The sequence below is a fragment of the Oratosquilla oratoria genome, chromosome 8 (assembly GCF_046742065.1).
Source record: "Oratosquilla oratoria isolate Oo_2021 chromosome 8, ASM4674206v1, whole genome shotgun sequence".
In the NCBI taxonomy this organism is placed as follows: domain Eukaryota; kingdom Metazoa; phylum Arthropoda; class Malacostraca; order Stomatopoda; family Squillidae; genus Oratosquilla; species Oratosquilla oratoria.
In genome coordinates this window covers 58,492,577-58,512,124 of record NC_134784.1, presented here as the reverse complement: position 1 = coordinate 58,512,124, position 19,548 = coordinate 58,492,577, and the positions used below count along the sequence as shown (strand labels likewise).

At 41.4% G+C, this 19,548-nt stretch overlaps 2 protein-coding genes across 11 annotated transcripts in view; both read right to left on the bottom strand.

Moving 5' to 3' along the window:
- Positions 1 to 19,548, bottom strand: part of LOC143027759 (zinc finger MYM-type protein 1-like) — a 487,234-nt gene that overhangs the window by 129,927 nt on the left and 337,759 nt on the right. The window lies entirely within an intron of this gene.
- The window catches only part of LOC143027756 (tubulin polyglutamylase TTLL5-like), a 182,337-nt gene that overhangs the window by 28,608 nt on the left and 134,181 nt on the right, over positions 1 to 19,548 (bottom strand). For 7 of the 10 annotated variants that reach the window (XM_076189267.1, XM_076189272.1, XM_076189273.1 and 4 more), the window contains 2 exons: positions 16,767 to 17,271; positions 7,777 to 7,924 (listed from right to left, as the gene is read on the bottom strand). In XM_076189267.1, the coding sequence (XP_076045382.1) occupies positions 7,777 to 7,924; positions 16,767 to 17,271 (653 nt within the window). Of the gene's footprint in view, positions 1 to 7,776; positions 7,925 to 14,232; positions 14,357 to 16,766; positions 17,272 to 19,548 lie in introns of those variants that run through there. The other 3 variants (XM_076189271.1, XM_076189275.1, XR_012966642.1) reach the window with 2 other exon arrangements.

Genomic DNA, 19,548 nt, shown 5'->3' with positions numbered 1-19,548 from the left:
ATAGGGTGGATGAAAGAGTATTAGGATGGTTTGGACACATGGATAGAATGAGTGAAGACTAGTAAAAGAGGTATGGAAGGCAGATGTGGAGGGAGTGAACATGAAGGGACGTCCTAGGATGAGGTGGATGGATGGGGTGAAGGGGGCTTTGGGGAATAGGGGAATGTCGGTTGAGGAAGGACGGGAGAGGACAGAAGATAGGGGTGAATGGAGAATGGTTGTATATGGATGATGTTGTGATGCATGAGGTGGAATGGGCAGGGGGATGGGGGTGAGGTAGTATGTGTGAGCAAAATTTGACGTAGCCCGAAGAGATTTCTCCCCGTCCTCTCCTTTTATGCATGGGGGGACGGAGAGGGGTTGCCGATTTAATGAAGCGGCCTTGCTGTGGATGTGCTGTGTCTTGTGACACTGCTTCTGACCCAAGGCAGTGGACAAGGTGCAGGGATAACCCATCATCCAGGAGGTGCTAAGATAAGAGGGAGGGTGGAGGGGTGTGGAGTGTATTCAGGGATGGAATGGGTGGGAATGATTTTATGCCTTTTCCTTTTTGGCTAATTCCCTTGTAAGGGGGAAAAGGCCTTGGTATATGTATGTATGTATGCATCATCTACAAAGAAAATCATATAACAATCCACACCTTCATCCATGCCATTTATATAGCAAATATTATTGGAGCTAATACAGATCCTTGTGGGACTCTACTTATCATTTCTTCCCAGGTCGAGTTTTTAACCTTGAATAAAACAAATCAAGTTTGTGGCACATGATCGTCCTTGTCTAAAGCCAAATTGTTTTGGATTCAGTATACTGTTTCCTTCCAGATGTTTAGTCCATCTAGTTTTGATAACTTTTTCACATAATTTAACTATTGTGCCAGTAAGGGAGACCGATCTTTTGTTTGTTGGGTCTTCTTTATCTCCCCCTTTATATATTAGGACAATATTTCAATTTTTCCAGTGTTGTGGTAACTTTCCTTCTTTGAGTTGGCAATCTATTATCTTATATATTTTCTCCATTATCTATACATTCTTTTTGTATTCAAAATTGCAATTTCGTCTGGGCTGTGTGATTTTCTGACATCAAGGTTTATTATTTGGTCCCTTATTTCTTTCTCTGTCACAATTATTTATCTCATGGGGGGGGGGATCTTTCTCCCTTTCCTTCATCCAAATTATGTGTATTTTCATTTGTGAGTAGAGATTTAAAAAGTTTGTTTATGATTTCAACCATTTCTACATCTTCTACATATTACATATTCCCTTGATGCAGTTTCACTATTTCCTGTTTATTTCTTAATTCACCGTTTACATATCCATAGAATAATTTTGGTTGATACTTACATTTGTCTATTATGTCTTTTTCATAGATCTTTTTTTTTTCCTGTGTGTGTGTGTGTGTATTTACCTAGTTGTATTATATAGGAAGGGGAGCTATGCTTGTAGTGACCCATCTTAACTCAAATTGGGAAGATATGATAAGCGGAGTCCCACAGGCCTCTGTTTTTGTTTTGATAATATTTACATACATATACCAAGGCTTTTACCCCCTTACAAGAGAGGTAGCCAAAAAGGGAAAGGCATAAAATCATTTCCACCCATTCCATCCCTTGAATACACTCCACACCCCTCCACCCTCCCTCTCATCGTAGCACCTCCTGGATGACGGGTCATCCCTGCACCTTGTCCACTGCCCTGGGTCAGAAGCAGTGTCGCAAGACACAGCACATCCACAGCAAGGCCGCTTCATTAAATCGGCGACCCCCCCCTCTCCGTCCCCCCATTGCATAAAAGGAGAGGACGGGGAGAAATCCCTTCGGGCTGCGTCAAATTTTGCTCTCACACACTACCTCACCGCCCATTCCACCTCATGCAATTACAACATCATCCATATACAACCATTCTCCATTCACCCCTGTCTTCTGTCCTCTCCCGTCCTTCCTCAACCGACATTCCCCTATTCCCCAAAGCCCCCTTCACCCCATCCATCCACCTCATCCTAGGACGTCCCTTCATGTTCACTCCCTCCACATCTGCCTTCCATACCTCTTTTACTAGTCTTTCTTCACTCATTCTTTCCATGTGTCCAAACCATCCTAATATTCTTTCATCAACCCTATCTCCCAGCTCCTTTTCCACCCCTGTTCTCCTCCTCACCTCCTCATTTCTCACTCTATCTAGCCTAGTAACCCCCATCATACTTCTCAGACACCTCATCTCAAACACATTCAAACTCCTTCTCTCTTCTTCTCTTATGTTCCATGTTTCTGCCCCATACAGTGCTGTTGGCACAATCACTCCTTCATACAGTCTCCTCTTAGCATCCATTCCCAAATGTCTATTCCTCATTACACTCTTTAATCCACCAAGGCATTTACTCGCTTCTCTCAATCTACATTCTACCTCCACCTTCACTCCACCTTTTCCTGCCACATTTGCACCCAAGTATCTAAAACTATCCACTTCCTCCAGTCACTCTCCCTTAATGCTCACTTCCAGTCTACTGCCACTTTCACCCCTTGATAATATTTGCTATTTATATAAATGATATGAATGAAGGTGTGTAATGTTATATGAACTTCTTTGCAGTTTATGCAAAACTATTAAAGAGAGTAAGTACAGAGGAAGACTGCAAATCTTTTCAAGAAGACCAGGACAAAGTTTGGAAATGGAGTCAGAAGAGTGAACTTCAACATTAAGAAATGCATAATGGAATTTGAAAAAAGCAAAAATAGAATATCAGGTCAATATAAAATTAGTACAAAGGAAGTGAAAAAAGCAAACTTGGAAATGGACCTAAGAGTAACTATCTCAAATGACATGACAACAGACAAACATGTCAACAAATTAGTCAGATAAACCTTGAACTTATTAAGATCAATGAAAGTAGCCTTTGACTACATGGATGAAGAAGTGGTAAAGAAAATACTAGTTACACTGATAAGACCAAAATTGGAATACACAGCATCACTATGGACACCTAGTTAAAAAAAAAGAAAAAAAAAAAAAAAAAAAAAAAAAAAAAAAAAAAAAAAAAAAAAAAAAAAAAAAAAAAAAAAAAAAAAAAAAAAATTACAAAAATGGCACCAACATTTTGCAATTTGACATACAAACAAAGATTGGATAAACTAAATTTACCAACCCTGGAACAAAGAAGAGAAATAGGTGATTTGCTAACCATTTACAGAATTATGAAAGTGATGGAAATTCTTGATGGGGATGACCTACTAAAATGGAACAGAAGAAATACGATAGGACACAAGAAGAAACTTAAGAAGGACAGTTACAGAAGAGATCTGAAAAAGAATAGATTACTACACAGAATGACAGATATCAGGAACAAACTCAGGTCTATATAGGGTTAATTGATTTTGCAGGTGGAAATAAATACAAGATCTTATACTTGGTTTGGACACATGGAAAGAATGAGTGAAGAAAGATTAGTAAAAGAAGTGTGGAAGGTGGAGGTGGAAGGAGTGAATATGAGGGGGAGTCCTAGGATGAGATGGATGGATGGGGTGAAAGGGGCTTTACAAAAGAGAGGAATGTCTGTGGAGGAAGGACGGGAGAGGACAGAAGATAGGGGTGAATGGAGAATTGTTGTGTATAGATGAGGCTGTGATGCATGAGGGGGAGTGGGTGGTGGGTGGTGGATGGGGGGTGAGGAAGTATGTATGAAAAAAAAAAAAAAAAAAAAAAAAAAAAAAAAAAAAAAAAAAAAAAAAAAAAAAAAAAAAAAAAAAAAAAAAAAAAAAAAAAAAAAAAAAAAAAAAATTACGCAGCCCGAAGGGATTTCTTCCCATCTTCTCCTTTTCTGCATGAGGGTACGGAGAGTAGATGTCGCCAAATTTATGAAGCGGCCTTGCTGTGGATGTGCTGTGTCTTGTGACACTGCTTCTGACCCAGGGCAGTGGACAGGATGCAGGGATGACCCATCATCCAGGAGGTGCTAAGATAGGAGGGAGGGAGAAGGGTGGAGGGGAGTGGAATATATGGGAAATGAAATGGGTGGGAGTGATTTCTATTCCTTTTTCTTTTTGGCTACCCCCTGTGTAAGGGGCCTTTGGTATATGTATGTATGTATACAGTACTTCGAAACTAGGGAAGTATCAATTAGTCACTTAGATGATATAAAGAAGGTTAGGATACAATTTGATGATGAGGATACATGTGACACTCAGTGTATAATTGATAAAGAATCTTTAAACCCAAAATATATGGAGTATATTGATAAAATATTATGTGAATTGATGATTAATCCCAATATGTTTTACAGATAGTATTCATATTGTTGAATTGTATGGTGCTTGATTGTGATGGGAGACCTGAACTACTGGAACCTTGGTGTAACACAGATGTGCTACCTGGAGCCTTGGTCAGTCATGAAGACTAGGAGCCTTGCCAATACATAAGGACAATGCCAACAAGTATTAAAGAGTTCTTTTGTGAAGCACTCAAAAATTTTATGTAGCTTCACAAGTGTGTGCCCTAGACAAAAAGTGAATTAAGTGTGTGTGAAACAAAAATGAAATTATGCAGACACTCTTCTGTTAGTACCATCTTTAATGTTGTGTATATAACTTTTATAACATATCTCACAATTCACCATCTTTGAAAAGATGAAAACATTCTCCACTGAAATCTAATGTTGCTGTTCTTAATCAAATATCACAATCAGAGGGAGAAAGACACTGAATATCTGACAGCTTTTCCTGATTTTATTATTGATAAATTAATTTTTGACATTGAATTTATATCTGTTATGATTATTTTGTTTTGTATCTTTGATGCTACTGACATTTATTAATTTTGGAAGTGTTACTTATTTCTTTGTTATGTATTTACCTACCTAGTTGTAATATACGGGAGGGGAGCTATGCTCGTGGTGACCCGTCTTTGTATCTCTCCGCATCAAGTTTTATCTTAAAATCTTGTATAGTGTTAGCACATACTGTTTTGTTGTCTAATTTGTTCCATGTATTTATCGCTCTGTGTGGGAAACTGTTCCTTTTCAAGTTTTTTCTATAACTATCCTTTTTAAAAAAAATTCCGTGTCCTCTTGTTTTACCGTTGTCCCACATTAATAGGTCGTTCCTGTCTAAAACTTCCATTCCTTTCATTATTCTGTAGATAGTTAGCAAATCTCCTCTTTCTCTTCTTTGTTCCAGAGTTGGTAGGTTCAATTTGGATAGTCTTTGCTCATATGTTAGTTCGGCGAGTGTCGGTGCTAGTTTTGTTGTCGCTCTTTGTAATCTTTCTAGTTTCTTAATATTCTTTTTGGTACTGGGTGTCCAAAGTGATGCTGCATACTCGAGTTTTGGTCTTATTAGTGTAGTAAGTATTTTCCTTATCATTTCTTCGTTCATATAGGTAAATGCCACTTTGATTGCTCTCAATAAGTTGTAGGTTTCTCCGAACATCTTGTTTATATGCTTATCTGGTTTCATGTCCTTTCCAATCATCACTCCAAGATCTTTTTCATAGTTTGTTTTATTTATTTTTTCTTCCCCAATTCTGTAATCTTTTGATATTCCATTTTTACTCTTTCCAAATTCCATTATGCTGCATTTCTTAATATTGAATTTTACTTCCCACTTTTGAGTCCAATTCCATATTGTGTCCAGATCTTGTTGCAATGAGTTGCAGTCCTCTTCCGTTTTTACCTTCTTAACCCCTTCCATACGGTGCCGCACACGTAGGCGTCATGGGGAGCGAGTGTATTCGCGAGGCTGCCATATCGGCGTCTTGATTATATTTATTGTAGTCGCCCCTCCATATTGACATTCTTTCTAATTCTTTTGTAATCGCATTTTCTATGGTTATCAAAATTCACGGGTGAAGAGAGAACGATCGATATAAGCGGTGACTATATTTTATGATGCGAGTATTATTATGACACGTCGTACGGCTGGCATTGGCTGCTGCCACCGAGATCTAAGTCCATGACGCCTACGTGTGCGGCACCGTATGGAAGGGGTTAAGTAATTTTGCATCATCTGCAAAAAAAATTATATAGCACTCCACGCCTTCATTCATGTCATTAATGTATACAGCGAACATGATCGGGGCCAGTACTGATCCTTGCGGGACCCCGCTTTTTACTTCTTCCCAGTTGGAGAATTTTTCTCTAATTACAACTCTCATTTTCCTCCCAATCAGAAAGTCTTTCATCCATTCCAATAATTTTCCTCTGATGCCACCTTTTGACTCTATCTTATTTATTAGTTTCCTATGAGGTACCTTATCGAATGCCTTTTGCAGGTCCAGAAAAGCACAGTCTGCCCATCCATCTCTTTCTTGTATTATGTCTACTAATCTTGAGTAAAAGCACATCAGATTTGTTGTACAGGATCTCCCTTGTCTAAATCCAAATTGATTTGGGTTCAGTATAGATTTTTCTTCCAGGTACTTAACCCATCTGTTTTTGATCACTCTTTCACAAATTTTTGCTATTGTGCTTGTTAGTGAGACCGGTCTGTAGTTAGATGGATCTTCCTTATCACCTCCCTTATAAATTGGTACAATGTTTGCTTTTTTCCAGTCCAATGGTACTTTTCCTTCTTTAATTGATGATTCAATTATATCATATATTTTGTCAGTTAATTCTTCCATGCATTCTTTCAGTATCCAGTTTTCTATTCTGTCTGGGCCATGTGATTTTCTGACATCCAGGGTTTTAATTTGATCACTGATTTCTTTTTGTGTTACATTTATTTCTTTCATTGCTGGGGATAATTCTCTCTCTCTAACTTCACTGTTAGGCGAGTTTTCCATTGTGAATACTGATCTGAAGTGGTTGTTCATTATTTCAGCCATTTCCAGTTCTTCTGTAAATTCCTTTTTATCTTGGAGCAGTTTTTCTATTTCTTGTTTGTTTTCCAGTTTTCCATTTACATATTTGTAAAATAGTTTGGGTTCTTCTTTACATTTGTCTATTATATTTTTTCTGATGACACCATCTATTGAAGGATAATACTCTAAAAAAATTTGCCAGTTTATGCAGAAAAAGTTTTAAATGTTTAGCTTCTTGTATATATTTTCCAAGTATATATTTTAGCAATCCCTGTAAGAGAGTAGAAAATGGTTGGTTGGGACGACCAAGGGTATATGCTGAGCCCTGTAAGAGGTTGGTAAAGGTAGACAAGTAAGGTAGATACAGGGGTAGGTGGTGAGAATTTAATTTTGAGAATTTGTTTGGTAAACAATACCATGAAGGAGTTGCATAATCTTGCTCTTTGTCTAAAGTTTATAAACAACCACTAGGGACCAGATTTTAATGCTGTTATGACAATGTGTAAACTAAGCCATTCATGCATCGATATCGTGATTGCTTGGGTAAGCAGTATTGCTTATGATGCTGTAACAGTCCTTCTGATTGGAGAAAGGGTGGAGAAGAATTTATTGGTTCACAGGAGTAAAGTCATGCCCTTAGGGGAGGCACTTAGTTGTAACAGTAAAGATTATTGGACTAAAAAAGTCATGATGTTGGTGCAGAGGTGGCACAGGAAGTAAACTGAGGATCCCAGTGGGTGTAAATTGACAAGACAAGTGTAATATTATTCAGGAAGAAGAAAAAATTTACCTCCATTTAATTCACCCCATAAAGAAACATTACTTACTTCCTACAGAAAGATATGGTGAAAGACATACTTAAGACAGTGATGAAAAGTTGAAAGTGAAAGAGGAAATACAAAACCATAGAAGAGAACAGTAAACAGAAGTAAACCAGTAGTTATGGGGGTGATGGACGGGTTAAACACAATTCTATGTCACTTACCCTGCATTGGACATGAAGGCACGATAGAGATCCATAGTGATGTGGTCTTCCTTCTGCTCCTGTGTCTCACCACCACTGCCACTAGGCTTTGGATCAGTTTTCTCAGTTTCATTGGAGGCAGTGCCTGACCAATTCTGTATCTGTGTTTCTGATAATACCAAAGAAATTTATACTTTATTACTGAAATCACACTATTAGAGAAAAATGGAGAAAAATGGGAGATAAGCTAGTTGTTGTTTGCTGATGACACTGCAATTGTAGCAGGATCAGAAGAGGGATTACAGAAGTTAGGGATGGAATTTGAGAAAATGTGCAAAAGAGAAAGTTGAAGATAAATGTGGATAAAAGTAAGATGATGAGATGTAAAAGGGGAGAGGATGGCAGTAAATTAGAAGTGGGTATTATGGGAGAGAGACTGGAGGAAGTGGGTATCTTTAGATACTTCGAGGCAAATATGGTGGGAAAGGGAGTGGAGGTGTAGCTAGAATGTAGATTGAGAGAAGCAAGTAAATGAGTAATGAAAGATTAGTAAAAGAAGTGTGGAAGGCAGAGGTGGATGGAGTGAACAGGAGTGGGCCACTGAAGATGAGATGGATGGATAGAGTAAAAGGGGTGTTGAGAAAGAGGGAGATGTCTGTTGAGGAAGGAAGGGAGAAGACAGAAGATAGGAGTGAGTGGAGAATGGTTGTGTATAGATGCTGTGATGCATGGAAAGGAGAGGGTTGGGGATGGTGGGGAGGCTAGGGTGTGGTTATGTGTGAATGATATATTGACCCAGCCCAAAGGGATTTCTCCCCAACTTCTCTCTCTTTTTTTTTTTTGCATGAGGGGACTGAGAGGGGGGTTGCCTTGCAGTGGATGAGCTGTGTCTTGCTGCATTGTTTCTAACCCAGGGCAATGGGCAAGAAGCAGGCATGACCTGTCATCCAGGAGGAGCCAAGAAAAAGAGGGAGGGGTGGTGAGTGGGAGTGGAGTGGGTGGGGATGAAAATGGGTGGGAGTGGAATTATGCCTTTTACAAACATAAGAATGAATGAAACTGCAAGAGACCATAAGGCCTACACTAGGCAGTTCCATGTCAATTACCACCTATCATCCCCATCCATGAAGTTGTCTAACCATTTCTTAAAACAACTGATAATTTCACCTCTCACTACATGGGTACTAAGTTTATTCTATTTGTTGACCACCCTAGTAGTGAACTAGTATTTGCCTATTTCCTTCTTAAATCTAAATTTGTCCATTATTGTGAGTCTTGCCCTATTGTCTTAATATGATGACCTTGTTTACAGCACCCTTGTTAAAGCCTTTGATCCATTTGAACACCTCTATTAGATCACTCTGCACTATGGGTCTTTCCAGAGTGTGTACAATATGGTGCCTTAGCCTCTTCTTGTACGGTAAATTTCTGAGCCCATGTATCATTTTGGTCATTCTCCTCTGTACTGATTCTAGTGAACTGATATCCATTCTATAGTATGGAGACAAAAATTGTACTGCATAGTCAAAGATGGGTATAACACCAGATAGAGTTTGATAATTACCTCTGCACTTCTATTTGTAACTGTCCTAACAATGAAACCTAATGCTCTGCTAGCTGTATTCCTGGCACTAATGCACTGTTTCCTGGATTTGTTGTTAGGACTCACTAGAACTACCAAATCTCTCTTACTCTAAGTTTTCTCTAAAAATGTGTTATCTAAGCTATATCTGCTTTTGGGATTGTGTAACCCTACATTTAACACACTGTAGTTTGAAAGTCTATTTGCCATTTGCTACCTTCCTTGGTGTATATGTATATTCTATTTAGGTGTTTTTGCTTTTGCAAGAAACAAACACTTTAATACTACATATTCAATATTCAGTAACTATTTTTTATTTTGATGAGATGGGTGGATGGGGTAAAACGGGTATTGGAAAAGAGGGCAATGTCTGTTGAGGAAGGATGGGAGAGGACAGAAGATAGGGGTGAGTGGAGAATGGTTGTGTATGATGCTGTGATGCATGAGGGGGAGTGGGTGGGGGATGGGGGTGAGGGATGTGTGAGAAATAAATTGACGCAGCCAGAAGGGATTTCTCCCTGTCTTTTCCTTTTCTGCATGAGGGGACGGAGAGGGGGGTTGCCGATTTAATGAAGCGGCCCTGTTGTGGATGTGCTGTGTCTTGTGACACTGCTTCTGCCCCAGGGCAGTGGGCAAGATGCAGGGATGACCCATCACCCAGGAGGTGCCAAGATGGGAAGGAGGGAAGAGGGTGGAGGGGAGTGGAGTATGATGGAGATGGAATGGGTAGAAGTCATTTCTATGCTTTTGTTTTTTGGCCACCTCCCTTGTAAAGAGGAAAAAGCCTTTGGTATATGTATAAAAAACTGACAGATAAATGGTAGTAAATGAAAGTCACGCAAATAATAATAATTATAAACAAAAAGACAATAACAAATCAATAAACAAACAATATCAAATAAATGGCAGGCATTACAGAATCTTGCTTAGGTGTTTATCTAATGAATCTTAAAACTTCAAACCGAACTATGCACTGCCTCTGGAGGAAGTTTATTTCCTTCATTAACTACACAACTGGCAAAGTTGTTCCTGCCCATTTCCAAATTAAATCTATTTCCTGACAGTTTGAGACCATTATTTCTTGTTAGATTCTCATTCAGTGTGAATAATTTGTCACTTTTGATGTTGTCAATTCCCTTTAGAATCTTAAAGATTTGTATCAAGTCACCTCTGAGTATATGCATTTTTTGGGAAAACAGATTCCTATGTTTTACAGTAAAAGCCCTCTTATCCGGCATTCAGGTATCCAGTATCCAGTATATTTTTCCGAGCATCAAAATCCAGGAGGTGCTCAGATGAGAGGAAGGGTGGGAGGGGTGTGGAGTGTATTTAGGGATGAAATGGGTGGGAGTGTTTTTATGCCTTTCCCTTTTTGGCTACCTCCCTTGGAAGGGGGAAAAAGCCTTGGTATATGTATGTATGTATGTATCAAAATCTATATGAAATCAATACAAATTGATAGAATTTCCCACGCGAGGCTTTAATTGTTCCTGCCGTCACCAGAGCACACCACTGTCTGGGTCAGTTTCACATGTGCCACATTTGTATTGTCTCTGCTCAGTTCAGCTATATTCTTCCTCAAGTGTTCCCCTGTAAACTTTCATCATGCCCAAAGTTGATAAACGGAAATGTGTTGTGCTCACACTTAGGCAGAAGGTGAACATTTGCAAATGTTTAGAGAAAGGGGAAAACAGAAAAATACTCATGGACAAATTGGGCATAGACTCATCAACCATCTACAATATTAAGGCCCAATCGAAGAAGTTACGCGAGTTTACCTCCGAATGTAACCATTATCATCCAGCCCATGGATCAGGGTGTAATTCAGAATTTTAAAGTGCATACATACATATACCAAGGCTTTTTCCCCCTTACAAGGGAGGTAGCCAAAAAGGGAAAGGCATAAAATCATTTCCACCCATTCCATCCCTGAATACACTCCACACCCCTCCACCCTCCCTCTTATCTGAGCACCTCCTGGATGACGGGTCATCCCTGCACCTTGTCCACTGCCCTGGGTCAGAAGCAGTGTCGCAAGACACAGCACATCTACAGCAAGACCGCTTCATTAAATTGGCGACCCCCCATCTCTGTCCCCCCACTGCATAAAAGGAGAGGACGGGGAGAAATCCCTTCGGGCTGCGTCAAATTTTGCTCACACATACTTCCTCACCCCCATCCCCCGCCCATTCCACCTCATGCAATCACAACATCATCCATATACAACCATTCTTCATTCACCCCTATCTTCTGTCCTCTCCCGTCCTTCTTCAACAGACATTCCCATCTTCCCCAAAGCCCCCTTCACCCCATCCATCCACCTCATCCTAGGACGTCCCCTCATGTTCACTCCCTCCACATCTGCCTTCCATACCTCTTTTACTAGTCTTTCTTCACTCATTCTTTCCATGTGTCCAAACCATCCTAATATTCTTTCATCAACCCTATCTCCCAGCTCCTTTTCCACCCCTGTTCTCCTCCTCACCTCCTCATTTCTCACTCTATCTAGCCTAGTAACCCTCATCATACTTCTCAGACACCTCATCTCAAACACATTCAAACTCCTTCTCTTATGTTCCATGTTTCTGCCCCATACAGTGCTGTTGGCACAATCACTTCTTCATACAGTCTCCTCTTAGCATCCATTCCCAAATGTCTATTCCTCATTACACTCTTTAATCCACCAAGGCATTTACTCGCTTCTCTCAATCTACATTCTACCTCCACCTTTTCCTGCCACATTTGCACCCAAGTATCTAAAACTATCCACTTCCTCCAGTCGCTCTCCCTTAATGCTCACTTCCAGTCTACTGCCACTTTCACCCCTTGTACATCTCATCACCTTACTTTTACCCACATTTATCTTTAGCTTTCTTCTATCACATACTCTCCCAAACTCTGCCACCAACTTTCCCAATCCCTCCTCTGATCCTGCCACAAGCGCAGTGTCGTCCGCAAACAACAGCTGGCTCACCTCCCACTTTTCTCCATTTTCTTTAACCATCTCCAATCCCTTGCCCACTACCCTTGCATTTACCTCTCGCACCACCCCATCCATATATAAGTTGAACAGCCAGGGCAACATAATGCATCCTTGACGAAGTCCCACCTTTACCTCGAACCACTCACTCTCTCCATTTCCAATCCTGACACAAGCTCTACTACTCTCATAAAAACTCTTGACAGTTCCCAGAAGCTTTCCTCCTATCCCGTATATCTGCATAACCTCCCACAGTGCCTTTCTGTCTACCCTATCATAAGCCTTTTCCAGATCCATAAAAGCCCAAAAAACATCCTACCCCTTTCCTATAGCTCTCACATATCTGTCTTACCACAAAGATCTGATCTACACAACTTCTACCTGTCCTAAATCCACACTGTTCCTCACCATAAAAGTTTCCCATGTAAGCTTGTAAATTATGATGACGGTACAATCCCTGAGTTAAAAAAAAAAAATAATAATGTAAAAGATGCTATCTTCATGGCTTCGTTAGCTTGGCAGGATGTCAAAAAAGAAACTTTGATACGATGTTGGCGTAAATTGTATCCCTTGATCATGTTTGAAGAGGCGGATGATTCTGACTTTGAAGGGTTTGGTGGCAAGAGAAATTCAGTGGTGAGTGAGTTGAGGGAGATGGGTGGTGGTGCTAAACTTAGCGTAACAGATGTGGCACTAAAAGAATGGGTAGATGTGGACAAAGACAAAGCGGTAACATTCACTCTAACTGATGAGGAACTTATCAATGCAGTAATTGAAGATAATCTTGAGAAGATGATAGAGGCAGATAGTGAGGAAGATGACCCTGAGCCTAAGGTGGCATGGAAAGATGCTGCAAATGGTTTAGCTGTCTTTGTTAAGTTTGCAGAGCATTGCAGCTATATGTCCACCTGAGATGTTATGTCTCTTCACTGCATTCAGAATGAGTTTTTATTGCAAAGAGGAAAGAGCTGCAAACAAACTGACATAAGAAACTATTCTAAAGTATGGGAAAGAAAGAGTGGCAAACAAGTACAGAGGATAGTGATAAACTGGAGTGATGAACTGGATGTTGGCGAGTGAGGTGGTTTTGTTTGTTTGTTTATGTGCTTTTATATGTTAAGTTAAATACACTCATGCCTCGATTTAACGGACTAAAAGGGGGGAACACCGGTCCGATATACCCGATTGTCCGAAGTTTCCGATACTACTGTATTTCAACGATTACGTTACGAAAAAATGAGGAATGAATACAGTACGGTACTTTTACTTAAGCACACTATCCAATCTGTTAGTGTAAATACCTGGGATCTGGCCCAAAATTTTCATCCCAGGAGTACCAAGTCCAAAATTTTCATCAACTGAATACTTCAGCAAATACTGGGTAAGTTGTTCCTTTTGTTTACGAATATCAGACACAGTTTGTTTCTTTACTCCATATCCTCTTCCATATGGTGCCGCCTACGTAGGCAGCATGAGGAGCAAGTGGATACGCGAGGCTGCCATATCGGCGTCTTGATTATATTTACTGTAGTTGCCCCTGCATAATGACATACTCTCTAAACTGTCTTCATCACATTTTCTATGGTTATCAAAATTCACGGGTGAAAGAGAGAATGATCGATATAAGCGGTGACTATTTTTTATGATGCGAGTATTATTACGCAACATCGTACATCTGGCGGCTAATGCTGCCCGCGAGATTTTGGCCCGGAGTGAAGTGGATATTCATCACACACCTGCTTCACCAACACTCCACTTTCCAACTTTTTAATCAACACAAGCTTCTGTGATACTGTTAAATTGACTCTTTTCCTCTTTTCTACAGGATGTACAGGTGCCATGGTTAAAAAAACTGTTGAATTATTTCACAAACAACACACAAAACAGGGCCAAAAAGGTAAAAAAAAACACGGACCAAACAGCTCCACGTGTTCCAGCACAGTTGTAAACAAAGCGACCATAGGTCATCTAGCGGTCAACTGCGGAAACATCGGACCGCGTCCGGTCGCTCCGGAAGCTACAGATTTTGTCCGTTGCATCTGAAATCCGTAAAAGCGAGGTCCGTTAAATCGAGGTATGAGTGTATCTATGTTATGTTAAATGTTGTTAATAGTGAATAAAATGAGTTGATTGTAGACATAGTGTTTTTGCAACCCTTCACTTATTTTAGTAACCCCTTCAGAAAAGTACTGAGAAGGTTAGTGTCTAGTGATGAACTGTATGGTGGCGAGTGAGGTGGTGACACCGCAATCATGTGATGCTTTGTTTATATTACGGTATGTGATACTATATGTTAACTGACATTAATATTGAGTAAAGGGGGTGATTGTAGACATATTTCTGTACCCCTTCACTTACTTTAGCAACCCCTTCAAGTATCCGGGATTTTCGAGTATCTGGCATGCCTTTGGTCCCAGTGATGCTGGATAGAGAGCTTTTACTATAATTGATTTTTGTATGATTTATTTTTGATATTTGGAATCAGTTTTGTGTCTTGCCATTGTACTTTTTTCCAATCTGTCAATACCTTTAATGAGACATCTATAACTATATATTTGTTAAGTCAATTATTAACCTCTTTGGAACCGACAGTGTCAAGCACAGCTGAATTAAAAGGATAAGCCTATCTTTCTATACATATATACCAAAGGCTTTCCCCCTCTTATAAGGAAAGTAACCAAGTCAAAGGCCATATACCCACTCCCATTCATCACATTTCCTCCCTCTCATCTTAGATCTTCCTGGATGATGAGTCATTCCTGTTTCCTGCCCACTGCCTTGGGTCAGAAGCAATGCAAGAATAAGTGCCATTTGGTATAATAAAGATAAAAATAATTGTCTCTAGTTTCAGTGAAAACCCACAGCTCCATAGGCTGACAAAAAGTCATCAGACCCTCCCATAAATCCCTCAAGGATGAAACACTGAATTGTTGTCTGTGTTGTCAATCAATCTTGCCTTGAGTTTCACTAATTGGAAAACCTGCAGCCCCACAGTGGCTAGCAAGTTCTTGGTAGCTCCCACAGATTTCCCTGGGGAGAAACTTTGGACTGTTGTCTATGTTGTATAAGTGTGGGGCTGCATCCAAGTCACCAGCTGAAAGTTGTAGGGAGAGGACAGCAGTCACTGGCTGTCAACTCTCCACTTGTGAAAAAGGTAAGAAATACAGCTGAAGTTGACAGAGAGATTTTAGGCCCAGTCCAGAGACTGAGTGCCAACCCTGAGCCTCCTGAAGGAGGTTTGGAGGTTTACAGGTTTTGGAAGTGGGCAGCTTTGCTGTCCATCTTGCAGGACCACCACATGAAGGTACTTGTCATTGGTCGCTGTCAGTGTTATATTAGTGGGAGATGTTTTTGTCAAAGGTTATGGCAATAGCAAGTGAAAGAGGTAGAGAGGAGAGGAGAGAGAAAGGGTGGAGAGAAAGAGGATAGAGAAGGTAGAGAGCAGGTAGAAAAAGAGGGTAGAGAAAGAGGGTAGAGAAAGAGGGTAGCGAGAGAGGGAAGAGAGAGAGGGGTATGGGGAGGGGTAAGAGAAGGGGTAGGGGAAGGAGTGAGGGGAAGGGGAAGGGTAAGGGGAGTGGTAAAGGGAGAGGGGAGAGGTAAGGGGAAGGAGAGAGGAATAGGGAGAAGAGGACAGAGGAGAGGGAGAAAAATGAGAGAAGGAGGAGAGGGAGGAGGAGGGGAGAGGGGGAGGAGGGGGAGGAGGAGGAGGAGGGGAGAGGAGGAGGAGGGGAGAGGGGGAGGAGGAGGGGGAGAGGGGGGGAGGAGGAGGGGGAGAGGAGAGGAGGAGAGGAGAGGGAGAAAGGGGAAGAGAGAAAAAGTGGGAGAAAAAGAGGGAGTGAAAGACAGAAAGATAGAGAGAGAGAGGGGGACAGGCAGGCGAGAGAGAGAGAGAGAGAGAGAGAGAGAGAGAGAGAGAGAGAGAGAGAGAGAGAGAGAGAGAGAGAGAAAGAGAGGTAGAGGAAGAGAGAGAGGAATAAGGTGAGAGAGGAATAGGGAGAGAGAGGAATAGGGAGAGAGAGGAAGAGGGAGAGAGAGGAAAAGGGAGAGAGAGAGGAAAAGGGACAGGGAGAGAGAGGGAGAAGGAGAGAGAGAGAGAGGAAGAGAGAGAAAGCATAGAGGGAAAGAAAGAGGAAAAGGCAGAGAGAAGGAGAGAGAGAGAGAGAGGAAGAGAGAGAGAGAAAGCATAGAGGGAAAGAGAGAGGAAGAGGCAGAGAGAAGCTGTTACTCTTAACAAATTTACTTTTAAACCCATATTAATCTTTTATTTTCTCTTTTTATTCAGCTGCTATCTGCCCAGTATAGAAACTAAATATGTCTTGCTTTACCCTTTATTACACTATTTCATACAATGTCATTCAGCCATGAATGTCCTTATCCAAGTAAAGGGTTAATGTCTTACAAATCTCTCACAAGTGTCTCTCTATACTACAACTTTGAAATGGTGTTTACCTGTATCGCTTACTGCAGTGTTGAGGGAGGTGGTGGATGCAGAGGTTGGGGACATGGAGGAAGCAGAGGGAGGGCTGTTGATGGAGGAGGTTGAAGAGGCACTCATGGAAGAGAAGAGGGATGCTGAAGAACTATTGGATGTTGTGGTTAAATAAGAGGAGGAGGAAGAGGAGGAGATAGGAGGCACATGCTGGGAGGATGCAGACGAGGAGTATAATACATGACCAGAGGAAGTGGAGGAAGAGGAAGAGGTAGTTATGGATGAGGTGGAGGGCTCTTGAAGACTAGGAGATGGAGCAGTGGCATTCATTGGGGTAGAAGGTTCTGACATTGCTAAGCAAGTTGAGGTTGTGGGGCAGTGTGAGGATAGGGAGGAACACGAAGCTGATGTTCCATGGTCAAGGTAAAGGTTGGTCTCCTTTGTGTAGGCCTGGATGAAATCCCCCAGTTGCTTGGATATCACCACAGCTCGGGCCTCTCCTGGTAATGTTTTACTTGGTGCCTGCTGGTAAAAAGGAATACACTGAGTACTAAAGACATGAACATATATCACATTGATGTCAAATCATTCAAATGTCTTAGAAAGAATAAAAGAGAAGAAAGACATGTGGGATGAGGGGTAAAAGGGTAAGAGAGGAAAAGTGGGTTGAGTGAGTGAGACAATTCATCTTAGCTTGGGGAAATTACTACCTTGGCTAACCCTTTTGCTAATGATGTACACCATAAAACTTATTCTACTTATTGCCAGGGATGATTTTTGCTACTGTTATGTATACATACATACATATACCAAGGCTTTTTCCCCCTTACAAGGGAGGTAGCCAAAAAGGAAAAGGCATAAAATCATTCCCACCCATTTCATCCCTGAATACACTCCACACCCCTCCACCCTCCCTCTTATCTTAGCACCTCCTGGATGACGGGTCATCCCTGCATCTTGTCCACTGCCCTGGGTCAGAAGCAGTGTTGCCAGACACAGCACATCCACAGCAAGGCTGCCTCATTAAATCGGCGACCCCCCCCTCTCCGTCCCCCCATTGCATAAAAGGAGAAGACGGGGAGAAATCCCTTCGGGCTGCGTCAAATTTTGCTCACACATACTACCTCATCCCCCATCCCCCCACCCATTCCACCTCATGCATCACATCATCATCCATATACAACCATTCTCCATTCACCCCTGTCTTCTGTCCTCTCCCGTCCTTCCTCAACAGACATTCCCCTCTTTCCCAAAGCCCCCTTCACCCCATCCATCCACCTCATCCTAGGATGTCCCCTCATGTTCACTCCCTCCACATCTGCCTTCCATACCTCTTTTACTAGTCTTTCTTCACTCATTCTTTCCATGTGTCCAAACCATCCTAAAACTCTTTCATCAAACCTATCTCCCAACTCCCTTTCCACCCCTGTTCTCCTCCTCACCTCCTCATTTCTCACTCTATCTAGCCTAGTAACCCCCATCATACTTCTCAGACACCTCATCTCAAACACATTCAAACTCCTTCTCTCTTCCTCTCTTATGTTCCATGTTTCTGCCCCATACAGTGCTGTTGGCACAATCACTCCTTCATAGTCTCCTCTTAGCATCCATTCCCAAATGTCTATTCCTCATTACACTCTTCAATCCACCAAGGCACTTCCTCGCTTCTCTCAATCTACATTCTACCTCCACCTTCACTCCACCTTTTCCTGCCACATTTGCACCCAAGTATCTAAAACTATCCACTTCCTCCAGTTGCTCTCCCTTAATGCTCACTTCCAGACTACTGCCACTTTCACCCCTTGTACATCTCATCACCTTACTTTTACCCACATTTATCTTTAGCTTTCTTCTATCACATACTCTCCCAAACTCTGTCACCAACTTCCTCAGTCCCTCCTCTGATCCTGCCACAAGCGCAGTGTCGTCAGCAAACAACAGCTGGCTCACCTCCCACTTTTCTCCATTTTCTTTAACCATCTCCAATCCCTGACCCACTACCCTTGCATTTACCTCTCGCACTACCCCATCCATGTATAAGTTGAACAGCCAGAGCGACATAACGCATCCTTGACGAAGTCCCACCTTTACCTCGAACCACTCACTCTCTCCATTTCCAATCCTGACACAAGCTCTACTACTCTCATAAAAACTCTTGACAGCTCTTAGAAGCTTTCCTCCTATCCCATATATCTGCATATCCTCCCACAGTGCCTTTCTGTCTACCCTATCGTAAGCCTTTTCCAGATCCATAAAAGCCCAAAAAACATCCTTCCCCTTTCCTATAGCTTTCTCACATATTTGTCTTACCACAAAGATCTGATCTACACAACCTCTACCCGTCCTAAATCCACACTGTTCGAATAAACTTTGGACTGTCTGTGTTATCAGTATAGGATCATTTCCATGTCACTGTATGAAAGTTGTTGGGACATAAGAGCAGTTGCTTGCTGTCAGCTTTCCTTATGTGAAAACATGTAAAAAATACAGCTGAAGTTCATAGAAAAAAAATCCTGGGCCCACTCTGAAGACTGACTGCCAGCCCCTTAGGGCTGCACCCCCTGATGGAGGTGAAGGGCTTAATGGGTTTTGAAAATGGGCAGCTTTCCTCTCCATCTTGCAGGAACACCACTTACAGGTATCCATCAGTTGTATTGATATAGTAATCATACATATACCAAAGGCTTTCTTCCTGACAAGGGAGGTAATAAAACCCACATCTCCCTTCTCAGTTTCACCTTTATCAACATTAACCTTGATTAAACCTCTTTCCACTCCACCACACATTTACCTATTTCTTCA